General features: G+C 32.0%; 1 protein-coding gene across 1 annotated transcript in view; it reads right to left on the bottom strand.

The window, feature by feature from the left end:
* LOC119840130 overlaps nt 1–14,939 on the bottom strand; it is a 298,391-nt gene that overhangs the window by 182,635 nt on the left and 100,817 nt on the right. The window contains exon 3 of the mRNA XM_038366643.1: nt 6,475–6,520. Within this exon, the coding sequence (XP_038222571.1) occupies nt 6,475–6,520 (46 nt within the window). The remainder of the gene's footprint in view (nt 1–6,474; nt 6,521–14,939) is intronic.

Below are 14,939 nucleotides of genomic sequence, written 5' to 3'. Positions count from 1 at the left end.
TGACAGATTCGAAATTCAAATGTAATATTTTTTTATAATTAAGTGTAACAGTATTTATGGCCAGACTAAGTATAAGATTTCGCGTGACGGGTTAGGAAAATATAAATTAATCACATTCAAATCCAAGGCTTCCTCGGATAACTTCTAAAAACTTTAAAAATTATTTTAAGCAGTATTACCAATACCATTATTAAATTCACTTCAGACATTCATTCAACACATCCTGACAATATTTCTTACATTTGTTTTACTATAGTCGATGGAACACTCACATGGACGCGGCTCATTCGTCTGTACACACACACACACAACTAGCTCATGTATATTTAACAGGCGGTGTTTTAGAGCGCGCCACGTAGATTGCTATTTGATTAGTTTTTATTGTGAAAATTAGCTTTTAACGATTCGAAATAGCGCTATTATTTTGAAAGGGCTTTATGTTTTCGCCTGTTGTGTTGCTAGCAATGAAAGCTGTGCTATACTATAACCATTCGTTAAAAGAAATATAATTTAGATGGTATATTTTAAGAATTACTAGCTTCCGCCCGCAGCTTTGCTTGCATATTTAAATATAATTTCTAAGGGTGGATTGGGTTGGTTTGAGGAAGAGATGTTACACCGCAGTCAACCGCGGGTACTTTAAAGTGAGTGACATAGATTATGTCACTCTCTAACCTACCTTCAGATACAAAGATCATATTACATACTCACTCCGTTCTATTGTGACAAAAAGAAAAACAAACAAACACACCTTCACATATACAATCTTAGCAGGGAAGTATATATTAAAACCGGCACAAAATAATCAATGTAATTTTTTCTATTCTTTAAAAAATTTCAAATATTTACAAGCATTTTAATGCCAAAAATTAAAAATCGATGTATCAGGCGCGTCGAAAGTAAACTCACGTAAAATATCTGTAAAGTAATAAATTTTTGTGCAAAAAAGGATGAAATATGTATTATTAATGAGCCAAATAAATTTCGTTCGAGCCGATGCATAATTAATGTTTCTCAACCAAACACTCCAAATAAATGCGGCTAGTATACAAAATTGTCACAAAATTTATTCATAAGCAAATTACGTGAAAATTGGAAAAACAAGATGGGCATGAAAATAATTCCTATTGCCGCCAAATTTATTTATAGAGAAACCAATAACCGTCCAATAACGCTTGTATACTTATTGTTAAATTGTATAATAATTGAACACCTTTTTCTGCGTCGTTTTATTGTTTTCCTTGTGGCCTGGGAATATTGGTGGCGATATAATTTTCGGTCCTTGTGAATGTTTAGACTACCTCTCCGCCGACGCAAAAAACCTCTCATATATTCTTTCTCATGTATCTAGTTATCGTGGTACCAAATTTCATGAATATTTGTACAACTGAACCGATTTTGGATGAAAACTGTCTTATTTATAATGTAGATTTTTTTGAAATCTAACCGGTAAAGTTATAAATCGGTTATCAGGTAGTTTACAAACATTATTTAAATGAAATTTGAATTTGAGTTTGAATCGTATGTTTTAAAATATTGTTCTTTGGCATTATAAACATTTTAGATGATAATTTAATATAAGATTATACATATTATTTTATAAGCGAATGCGATAATGTTGAAAAAAAATCATCGATTTATCCAATAAACGAAGACATATCTTTTGACATAATAATATAAGTTTATATCACGCACACATCTCCATATTCCTATCTTAAATATATCCCTTACTTCATTCCACAACCCATACATCCGTTAAACAGATTTCAGTGCCATAAAATTAGTAATTTAAATTCTTAGAGGGGAACTATTGCTCGCAAAGCCATACTGCAGAATCGTCTGGTTTTATGGAGATGACATATTTCGTGTATAATACATTATATGCAAGAATGGTAGCTTACATCGCATACCTTGCTACCGTCTACATTCATGGTTAAAGAATGAATATTTTAATATAGTATGATGTATATGAGTATGATATATATTGAATATATATATATATAATAGATATAATATATAACTAAAACACTCTTGAATGATAGAAACAACTGAATTGTCTCACTTGCTCTTAAAATAAATGTTGATAATTCTTTAAGCCACAAATTATTATGTTATTTTATTTTTATTACTATTTTTTTTTTACTTTTCATAATTTTTAAAGGCTTCAAATCTGACGGAGTATACGTAAGGAAATTATTTAATCCTGAAGATAGAAAATCGGGGTAATAAGATAAACTTATGAAATTATTGTGTTAAAGATCCTTGATAAGTGTACAAAGTTTGATAGAAATCTGTCCGTTTAAAGTGGGTCAAAATCTATTGGTAGGACTTTTTTATGTCAGAGTCGGGGAAACCACAGAAAACCGTCGTGAAATATTACTTATTTAAAATAAGTATCATGATTATCAAATATTATCAAATCACATATCTCAAATGAACACAGTTTATAGCTAAATACATATATAATCACCCAATTATCCACAAACAACATTCCACAACAGTGTTTAAACGTATTTATTGTTGTAAGTTTCTCAAACAACAGGAAAACTGCAAAGAAGTGATTTGCATTAATTCGTGGCCCCGTCCCTGGGGCGGGAACACGAAACTTGCTATAGGGAACTTTATTCCAACATTATATGCTGGTGTGATTGCGAAAGGTGACAATAAATCCGGTTTTAGTTCAGGATTCTGATACGTTCTAATCAAACATTTTCTGTTAAAATATAAATAGCAAATAATATTTATGAGGTTTTGTAATGTTCTAATTATAATTATTGGCGATAAGAATATTATCATTTTTTATATTATTTGTACAGTTAAATATGGAATGCATGCAATGCAATTATATTGTTTACATAATAATTTATTTAATAAAATAAGGCTTTTATTGGCGCTATTCAACAATAATCATATCAAATTATTGAATACATACATATTAAGTCAGTCTTAAGGACGATTTAACGCTGTACGTATAAAATTTTTAAAGCAATCAATATACTCGTTACAACTTAATATCAAATTGTTTATATGCTATGTATGCGTTATTGCCATGCACTTTAATTTCTACAATTGTTTTTTGTTTAGTACGATTTCATTCAGTTATCGTTATACAATAGATGAGACTATAATGCTACAAAATTCAGAAGCTTGGTGCCACTACACGTGCAATAGCATGCTTCGTAGTTTTTAATTTGTTCGCGTTATTTATGACCGTGTCGCATACACGGTACAAGCTCCAGCAGAGAAAGAAATTGGTCTACTGTGACTTTATCAATTATTGATTCCGTTCGTACAGTGTCGCTGTTTATTTATTGTCTCCACAGTGTTTTGCATTCTCTAATTGAGATTTTAATTAAACACTACGTGCTGGAGTGTTACGGTATATATAATTTTACAAGTTAATTATATTTAGAATTAATGTTGTATGATGTGAACTGAGAAATTATATATTTAGCTCGTCTATCCTACTAATATTATAAACGCGAAAGCTTTTAAACGATGTGTGTGCGTTTGTTGCTCTTTCACGCAAAAATTACTGAACTGATTGCTATGAAATATAGTACGTAGATAGCTGAACAACTGGAATAACATGTAGGCAACATTTTACCCCGATATTCCTACGAGCTACGGACTTACGCGGGTTAAACCGCGGGGCGCCGCTAGTAGATAATAAAAGTAGTAATTTGAATACCTCCACGGCACAGTGGTTAAGGTGTGAGTGTAGAATCGAGGGGTCCTGGATTCGATTCTCGATGGGGAATCACCTATCCTGATATTTAATGTTAGTAATAAAACGAAATTTGCCTAGATTGGCAGTATTTACCTCAATTATATTATATATTAACTATATCACATAGGGTTAAATGTCTCTATACTACGAAAAAGTGCCTATGCATAATTGTTATTCAGCAAAAACAACAAAATTTATTACTCTAATTAGGGAATGTTCAAAAATGTCCATATAAAAAGCATAATTATAAAAGTTGGGTAACTTCATTATATAACTGTAATAAATTTGCAAGAAATCCAAATTCAACTTTCTTAGTAATAAATTATCGAGATAAGGCTCTTGGATCAAGTAATATACTTATATTTTAAACAGTTTAATAACTTCATTTTTCTATTAAATATTTAACATCGTAATTGCGATATATTGTTCTGTTCCGTGTTCATGTCGAAATGTTGTTGTTTGAAAAATAATAACGTCCATTTTAAAGTTGAAAATTAAAGATTAAAGATAATGTTTCTAACCTTTAATGAAATTAGAGTAAAATGTTAGTATAAATAGTAAGTTTGAATTATTATTGGACACCTGAACTAAATGAAATTTAATGATGAGTGGATACGTTTTATGCGCCAAATTTAAAAAGAATCGTCGAAATCGATTCATATAGTGAAAACTTATGAAGTTACATAAATACGTTAAATAAATACGTATACATAAATACGTTACGTTAATACTGTCAAACATATAATAACCTTCTTCATTTTTGAAGTCTTAGGATAAAATAGAGCAATTGCGACGTGAAAGAAAGTGTTTGAGTAAACGAGCAAACCATCGGCCTTTTATAATTAAATTTGTATAAATACCACTATCATTGGGATACTATAAAATCCAGTTAATTAACTATGACATGCGCAGCAGTTTTCATCAAATCGTTAATGAAACACGCAAACATATAGAATGATTTATTAGCAGTATTTTAAAAAATAGCTCAACAATCTGAGATCAAATTATCCGGACATTACGCCATTTTAATGCATAACAAAAATCCTTACAGGAGGGAAATATTTCAAGAAAAAGGAACAAAAGCTTAGCGAAAGCTCGCCGTGAACTATTATTTACCACTTGTTGAGGTAAAGGCTTAAGCGATCTACAATTTGGAATAATACATAGTATTTAGTAAATATGGTTATTTTAGGCGGTTTTTTAGTTAATGTTATTGTTTTTCGGTAGGGTTTTACTATGAATTTAGAATCACTTATGTTGAATTGTATTTCACAATTGATTTATTGATAGCCTTGAACTTAGATCAAGAAAAAAAAACAGAAAGATAAGAGGTGTTAGAAGCAAAACCATACAATTTATTGCTAATATTATTATATATTAAATGACCGTTGCCTTGAATCAGTGGTTGACACGTGAACGTAGAACCGAACCTGGGTTCGATTCCCGGTGGGGAGTAAGAAAAAAAATCTCAATTTGGCGATCACAGAAGGCTGATCACCCACTGGTCCATAAAGAAAAACTGATTAGGGAAACACATATGATAATACTTAATAAAGGGTATAATGGAGTTTGTGTAGAAATGAAGTACAAAACACAAATATCCACTATAGTTTATTCACTACTAAAGATTTGAACACTTTTACAATGATTACATTCCTATATTGCGAAATCTTTAGACTATTACAATAAGTTAACAAAGAACCTCAACGAAACTCTTAACGAACTCTTTACGACTCATTAACGACTCATTACGACTTCATAACGACTATTTTACAAAAAACGCGGCCGATGACAAATTTTATGCTGCCGCGCTCCCATTGGCCGAGCGCGGACCAACGCGGCCATCGTATAGAATTATGGTCGCGTTAACCTCTGTTTGAAATTTACCGCCGCTCGGGTGTGTTCCGTTACAAGGGGTTAAATAGTTAAATATTAAAGGGGTCACGAGATTTCTAGCAATAATTATAAACTATTAAAGTAGAGTTAAACATCAATAATAATAAAATATATCATACCCGCAATCGCTTATGACCGACGCCCGTTTTCATATCTACCCTCAATCTCGCGATCGTACACGGAACACTTAATGCTCCATAAATGTAGACCCCCAATTAATGTTGTGTAGACTTTATCAAAAAAACACAATTTATTAGTTGTACTATTAATTTTATGACACAATAATGAATAATCCGCTTTATGTGCTTCTGAATGAGCTGTTAAAAAGTTCAATAAGTTGAAAGGTTTGCTTTGATATACTAATAAAATATATTTGTTTTTTAAATTCTTTAATAGATAATAATAACTTTCTTGATTTAAATTAAATGTGTCTTTAACTACAAACAATATTGTCTTTTACGAGTCATAAAATCTTTTACTGTTAGAAAAATATTCATATTAATAGAAAATAAGTTTAAGGATACCTGGATTTACGTTAGTTATTTCAAGAAGTATGAATATAATATATTTTAATATAGATAAAATACGTGTCACGTTGTTTGTCCGTGATGAACTAAACTACTGAACCGATTTTAATCAAATTTGTACACCGTGCAGTTTGATCCAACTTAAAAGATAGGATAGTTAATATTATTTTAATTACGATAAAAGACATCCCAACACAGCAACAAACACAACGCATCCTTACAAACTTTCGCATTTATAATATTAGTAGGATAGTAGGATAACATCACTTGATGGATGTAGCTACGTAAATAATTATGTATTATATATTATATGGCACATACCTGCAGCTGGAGACAGTTTCGTTACCACACCCCATCGCGATTTCCACTGAAACAATAAAAATCATCCGTTAATATGAAACACTTAACTTGAAAGTCACTTATCAAACTGTCAGTAATTGTATTTATTACACGTCAGTTGGTAAAACATTACTACATATTTGACATTTGAAAATTATTTAGGACAGAAAAGATACTATACTTTTCCATTCTTCAATGATCATCAATAGCATTTATATAAATAAATATATATTTACTTATATTGTGCACTTGTTCCCAATCGAAAAGTAAACAATAAACATATTCTTAAAATCACAAAATTTGCTATTATGTGTTTTAACATGATATCAACTATAAAAGCTGGTAACGTTGTTCCCAAACAATTGCAACATTGGAGATACGTATAAATATGTCCCTCAGAGACTATCAAAGCACTTGTAACACCTTCAGTGTTACAAGTGTTTATGGGCGGTGGTGACTTGCTCCTTTGTTTGCTCTGTCATAAAAAACACAATAAAACACAAATTCAATGAAGTCCAAACAAGTTATCCTAAATAAAAACTGACCCACGTGTAGTCAACGGTTTGCATAACATAATACGCACCAAAACTGTGAGCACACATCCAGTCGTCAGGGTTTTGCAGTTAAACCATTAACTATTCTATTAACAGAACGATGAAAGCCTCCACTGTACTCCGTATTGGATGAGAATTCAGTTTTTGCATGCGATAAAACGTTCTGTAAACGAATGACTGGTTGTGGTACAACTTAAGGAAGCGGGCGGGATAGTAAATACCCATTTATTTTTGGATATCAGCAACTTTATATGCCATTTGAAGTGTTTCACGTTGACGTTATGTCATCAAAATAATAGCGTAATTAATTAAGAAACATTGCGAAGCGCAATAACGGAAAAGCGAACGAAGGCAGAGCAGAAATATTATATGTAATATTGCAATAGACATCAAAGAAACAATAACATTTCATGAACTAAGCAGATGTTAAGCGGAAATACTTTGGTGACTTATATTTTAAATGTATTAGATTTTAAACCTTCGTAAAGAAATCTCTAAACAGGCGATACAAACACAGATAACACAATGCTATACTAGGTAAAACTTTAATTATTAAAACCACAGATAACATAACCCTGTATAACAGTCATCATTAGAGATTCCCGCCAATTTCTTTGTCTCGCGTCGCGCAAACAGCTCAGTGCAATAGACAAATAGCTAGGAGAAAGGGCGGCAATAAAATCCGACATTTTACCGCGAAACACGCCACATCTACGTGTGCTTACCATCGCTTACTTATGTACTTATACTTGTAGATAACTGGAGGAAACCGTCGATGAGAGATATTGGAATAAGTAGCAATGTTTGCAAAGAAAACATGTATTCCTGGTGCGGGGATACTCATATTGTGTTTGAGCCATATATACATGATGACCAAACATATTGTGATAGAAATAAAAATATGTAATACACCATTCAAAATATTTAGAAGGAAAGATTCATTTGCTTGTATCAAATAAGCTCCCAACTCCTTCTGGTCTCCAAGCCAACTATTTCCTGCCATTTCATGGCCAATTTCTCCTGACTAATAACTTCTAGAATGTTATAGATTCAAGCAAGCTGACCTTCAGTTGTAGCTACGTTGATAAGTTTAGCAGATTTTCCTATATTCCATAAAATTCAGTAAAATCCTCCGGCTTAAAATTTTGTTACGTTATTCAAATCGCATTACGTCTATATGTCTCAATCATGCAATATTAACAAACATGATATCACGAAAGTTAATCTTTTGTTATCCACTACTTACATCTAGTATTCGCCGTCTTTCGGTAGTTTTAATTAAAGTAATCTCATTAGCAGCCCGCGTTTTAATTGAGACGTTTGTTTGTTTGTTTGTTACTAATTGAACTACCTCGCTACTCGGACAGGTGCATTTGTTTAGTAAACAAAGATATTGAAAGTATAGTTTGATATTTAGTCTTATATATAAAGGCTCTTACGAGTTTAAAAGGCGAGTTTATCTGTATTGGAACGTTTAAACAGATGGGTCGATTAGAGTGAGGTTAGTGACTAAATATCTTGTTTGTCGCGATAATTATGTTATCTATGTGTGATAGTAGTAGATAATGTTTTCTTGGATCTAATAATTTTTTTAAACTAGAGTTGGTGTGTGCCAATTATCACATAAGAATTTTTAGTTCGAACTACAACTTTAATCAATATTATAAACAATATTATATTGTATTTTCTTGTGTTTGATTTTACACGAGTTAAATCCGTTAAAAAGTTTTTAATTTCTAAATATTGTATTGTATAATATTATATTGGATGTAATATTGTATACTTGTCAAAAATTAAAAACAATTAATAATTATCACAAAACAAAGATAAGGCATGAGATCTAAGGAACTAGACAATGCTTCAAAACTACCAATTTAATTCCAATAAATTGGAAAAAAAAGATATTTATCTCATGCTACAAATAAATTTACTTCGACGCAGACTTAAAAACAAATACTTTTATCTATCACATAGATGGATGTTTGTTCGTCAATCACGCCAGACTAAATGGATCGGGATGTAATTCAGTACAGGGATAAATTATAGCCTGGAATAGCATAAAACAGGAGTGAAACTACTAATGTATAAAAATGTATTGTTGAGAGTCTGAAAGATACATCGATCCGACATTATAAATCTGTTGCTTTACGCGTCATTGTAAGGGGTTCAATAGACATAGAATGCACAAACGAAAACCCTGTATCAAAGGCAATAAAGCAGAATATTGAACTACCCTCAAGGGACAGGAACTATGAATTAGAGTAGGGTAATTTGAACTGTATTGGCGAAGTGATAAGATCTGAAATCGATTGACGCTTAAATGGATGTAGCACACTTCATTAATTTTTCAATCTGGTTAGGTAAAGAATAACTTTACGCGCGCTCGAAGGAAAAATGAGATAATTTTGTCCTTTATTATTATTTTACTCGGTCTGTGGCGTTCGACCACTTTTTTTCAATCGAGCGCAAAGATTATGACTTTATTGACAGATTATGAATCATGATATGCAACAAAATCTTTAATAATAATAGTTTATACATAGAAATCTAGACATAGATGACAAAAATAGACATATTATGAAATGCAAGTCAAAAATAAGAGGATTTGTATGTATGTTTGTAATGTTTTTACACAAAATCCGCTTGACCGTTTCGGAAATTCTTTCAACATTAGAAAGCTGCAACTTCACTGAGTGACATAGGCTACAAACGAACCACGAAGCCGTAACATGTGGTATATTTATTACATTAGTTCTCAATCACACAAGAAATGCTCAACAGATTTGGATAAACTCTGACTTAGTGCGTAATTAAAAACTACAATACACAACATTCTCCTCCACAAATATATTGCAATAACCACTGACCCATCAATACTTTAGCTCATAACTTATTCGCAACTTAACGTAGTTCGTTAATGGAAATAGTTGAAATACTTCGTCATACCTTGTAACTTACTTAAGTGAAGTTATTTATCGTTAATGACGCAACTAATACGTGCGAAGAAAATTACGCTATAGGAAAAATTACCTGTATTCTCGTAAAAAGTCCCGTGTCCCCTAGTGGGGTATGGGGCAGATGGTATATTTATATTTCGCTAATAAATTTTAAGTATAAGTAGGTGATCGGCCTGCTGTGTCCTGCCAGACCGAGCCTTTTTACGTCCCCACCGAGAATAGAACCCAGGACACCTACGTTGTATGCCCACGTGTTAACCCCTTTACCAGAGAGTCGGTCAGGAGTAGCATATACAAACTAACTGAGATTTAGTGAGCTATAAATAATCACAGCTATATATTTTGTTCACTAAAAAGCGTCCAGCTCAACATAGATTCTATGATGATAGTTTCCAGCTACAGCCACGGGTATGCAGCCCACCCAGCCGATGCCGGGGTAAGCAGCTAGTTAATAACATGAAGTAACCTGAAATGAAATCTTACCCATTATATATAAGCATAAGTCGTTATTCGGAGGTTCGATCCGAACGCTTCGCATTATTACGAATCATCTTATTCCCAAACTTTATACGGAATAGGTAAAATGTGAGAATCTCATATATTCCTTACATTCGTAGATGTTTCGAGAAATTAATTCATGTTTTTGTTTCTAATACAAATACAAATTTAAAAATATTTGAATACATAGTTGAAAAAAATAAAAAACGCATTTTTACATAGACATTATAGTTTGGATAAAACATTGTCTCGTTTTAAAAGTTAAATAAATCAGTCAGATATTTTTTTTTTCATTCTTTTCATTGAATTTCCATAAAAAAAGGTAGTTTCTATATAATCACCGTACATGCAATAATAACTCTTAACTTGCAGGCTTAATGTTCATTTTAGCACCCAATAACAATAATCTCGAACACAATTGTTACAATTAAGTCCCTCACTCTTAGAACTCGGATAAGGGCGTCTAATCCTATCCTAGAACCCTCTTCTGTATTAAAGCATCTAAACACAGAAAGCTAAGATGTTGTTTTTTCGAAAATATATATTTAGCGTACGCTATTGAAGCTATAGTATTAAAGTTTGTTGAATTGATTGCTCAAACTCAGCCATATATTTTTATACTAGCTGCGCCCCCGCGGTTTCACCCACGTAAGTCCTTATCCCGTAGGAATATCGGGATAAAAAGTTTCCTATATGTCATTCCAGTTGTCCAGATGTCTACGTACCAAATTTCATTGCAATCGGTTCAGTAGTTTTTGCGTGAAAGAGCAACAAACACACACAGATCCTTACAAACTTTCGCATTTATAATATTATAGTAGGATAGTAGGATTAAACTATTGAAGTCTTAGCTATGATAGATATAACATAATCACTGATAAACATCGAAGTTGCGGCCCAAGACAATCAAGCTCGATTAATTGTTATATTAACAATTGAACAAATAACATATAAATCACATACTAATATTTTATTTTAAGCAATTCAGCCATAATTCAATAAATACACACCTGAAAGTGTAAAAACAATTAATTAGCTCTCAGTAAAAATATACATGTAACCACATCTAAATAAATATAATATCGGATGCATTAGCATTTATTTGTCTCTTTCTTAATGTTAAAACTATATAAATTACAGATCATTTATCGCTTCACCAATTTTATAGTCGGAGCAAAAATTTTAAAATTTCACTTGCATATCCTATCCTATTAATATTATAAATGCAAAAGTTTGTAAGGATGTGTATGTGTTTGTTGCTCTTTCACGCAAAAACTACTGAACCGATTGCAATGAAATTTGGTACGTAGATAGCTGGACAACTGGAATAACACATAGGTAACTTTTTATCCCGATATTCCTGCGTGATACAGACTAACGCGGGTAAAACCGCGGGGCGCAGCTAGTTTTAAATATCTTAGCTTACCCTACATAACAGTCCTAAATGAAAACCGATACTGTTAATATAGTATTGAAAAACCGTCTTATGCCGGTTCGAGACCGGGCTAAGCCTAAACCGTTTAATTGAATGTATTGCTTTTATCCGATTATGTACTTTACACGGGGGGTACAGATTTCAATTCTGATTGTTATTGACGTATAGTCCAGTGGTTAGGGCATGTAACAAGGGTCGTGGATTCGATGAATTAAATGAACTATCATGTTAATTATGTATGTTTCTGAAAAAAAGTTACTTGTTTATGTTATGTTTTAATATAATCGCCCAAAAACGATAGAATTGAACCAAATAATAAAAATGCACAAGCCGGGGCGGACCGCTAGTCTACTCATATAACCAACAATATAGTTCGATAAATTTTAGTTTTTTTTATTCCGTTCCTGCTAAAATTATCCTAAATCTCAATCTAATCCACAGATGTTTCTTATCATAAGTAGAACACTCGTGTTTTCCCCTTTAGCGATAAAAGCAATAAAACGATGTGATAGACGATAGGAATGTGGGGAAACTAACAATATCGATGATTTGAACGGAATAATGCATGTTAACCTTTTAGCTTTGTATTGAGATATGCTGGTGTTATTTTTAAGTGCTAGTTTTATTCAGACGTTTTTGACATATTGCATGTGCTTTTTGTAAAGAAATATCCCCATTCTTTTACTTCTTTTAAGATATATTTGCAATCTTATTAGCAATCTTATTAGGAAAAGGATATTGAATATCCTTTTCCTAACCATTCTTATTCCAATCCTTTTCCTAGACGTCAATCATTCAATTGGAAAGGGCTTAAGGAAATATTGACGAGAGGAAAAAGGAAAGGACTGGGAATGGTAAGGAAAAGGATATGGGCCTCCGGCTCCACAGCAGTTGTTTATGTTCTTGTTGATGTACTAAAAAGGTTTTTTTATTGCAAAGGAAAGACGTGCTACGGGTGAAGCCGGGGCTAGTGCATTAATAAAATTCGAATTTGTTTTTTAAATATTTTGCAATACTATTAAACTCAATACCTGTGATATTTAAAAGAGCTAAATAAATCTCAACAATGCTTTTGCACACTTATCGCAATACATCTTAAACTAAAACAAAACGTACCCTCATACACTGTGATACAAAGAACTCACTCAGAACTTATATATCTATCGTATAAAACATCTTACTAGGATCTCGAGGATTGTCGGACCCTCCCCACTCAATAAATTGAAGGGAGACGGTAAATTGGTCGCGCTGCCACTGTGGAATTGCTTACGTATCTCATTAAGATTTAAGTCAACTATTTGACTAGAAAAGAAAGCTTGGAGCTAGTGTTGGTACCTCTATAGAGTTAGAATTGTAATTTATTTGTTTTGTTTATTTGTTGAATGTAAAGAAACACAGAAATACATCGGTTAGTATAGCGGCTTATAGTACATGTTAGTAAAACTAATAATTAAATCCTTCTAATGAAGAAATCGAATTATGAAATTAAATACTTTTTAACAGATTTTAAACGCAATTTATTTATTATATAACCCGACGTTTCTGACTCTATACTTTTTTTCTAATTTACTATAATTTTTCTTTTATTTATTTTCTTTTTCAATTTAATTTCTTTATTTTATAATACACATAAAGGTTGTTTGTGTTTTGTATCCAACAATATAAGCCCTATGCTAAAAAGAATAAAGCAACTTAAACTATCGGCGCACCCCACGCGCCGGAGAGAAGCAGGTGACAAAGTTCATGCCTCTAAGGGGAAGATAAGTTATCTCAACTCGGCGGATTTGCGAATGTACAAATCGTAGTTTTATTTTGACTGAATGTTTGATACATGTTGCGTATTTCTTTGTCTCGGATTTTCACGTGTAAATAAGACTGGGCTGCGATTGTAGGTATTTATTTATTTATTTATTTAATAAAAAGAAAACTTACAGCTATAAGTACAGTTGTAGTAAAGTGAAAAAAGAGAATAAGGCCAATTACAAGTTTTCATATGTATTCGTTTTACTTTTCATTGTGTATTATAATGTAATTAAACGTCGTTTGAATTATAATCCCGCAGATTCAATGCTTGAAAAAGGCATTAGCCATATGTTTTTTTAATTGATGCTTACGAAGCTTGAAACAGACAAGTAAATCGTGTGTCTATGGTGGTGTGATTATGTATTTATTATTTATAATTATAATAATTAAAACGGTTTCATCAATAACATTAATTATTATATAATTGTGTACATTATATAACCTTTTAATACAATCTATAAATAGCAGATATGACATAAATTACAAGTAAAAAAAGAAAAATTATACAAGTTAGAAAATAAAATAAAAACATTTAGTCGAATGTTTTTATGTAGCTTTTACAGAAACTCAGACATGTGGACACAATGAACTCCATCTAACTGCACTAGTATTTTACATACGTTCATTTGTTATTGAGTCATCATCAGCATCAGCATGGGCTGATATATGTTCCCACTGCAGGGTCTTAGGCCTCTTATGAGGGTTCAGGCTTTAATTCCTGATGCATTTTTTGCTATAAAAACATACAAAAGAATTAAAACTTCAGAATCAGAATCTTATAACCTTTTGATATCCAGTTTCACAACTACTGGAAATATTTTATATAATCTACTAGCTTTCCGCCTGCGGCTTTGCCCACGTAGTCGCAGGAAAGATAGACCCAGGGTTTTCCACGCATGTTACCTTTCCCGTGGGATTTCCGGGATAGAAACTTTCCTATATCCTTCTCCTGGTTCTAAGCTACCTCTGCATTGCTAAATTTTCAGCCAAATCGGTTAATTCGTTCTTGAGTTATAAATAGTGTAACTAACACCACTTTCTTTTATATATATAGATAAAGATATATCAGTTTAACTGACATGTAATATATGAAATATGAAAATATGCATCACACGGTTAAAAAGGTTCCTGGTTAATACAGTTATACAATCGCTTATAAAATTACCCCTAATTACAGCCCAAAAGTTTTAACGAGCCGAA

Source organism: Zerene cesonia, chromosome 5 (assembly GCF_012273895.1).
Source record: "Zerene cesonia ecotype Mississippi chromosome 5, Zerene_cesonia_1.1, whole genome shotgun sequence".
In the NCBI taxonomy this organism is placed as follows: domain Eukaryota; kingdom Metazoa; phylum Arthropoda; class Insecta; order Lepidoptera; family Pieridae; genus Zerene; species Zerene cesonia.
The sequence above is the reverse complement of the archived record's forward strand: the minus strand, read 5'-3'. Positions and strand labels throughout refer to the sequence as shown.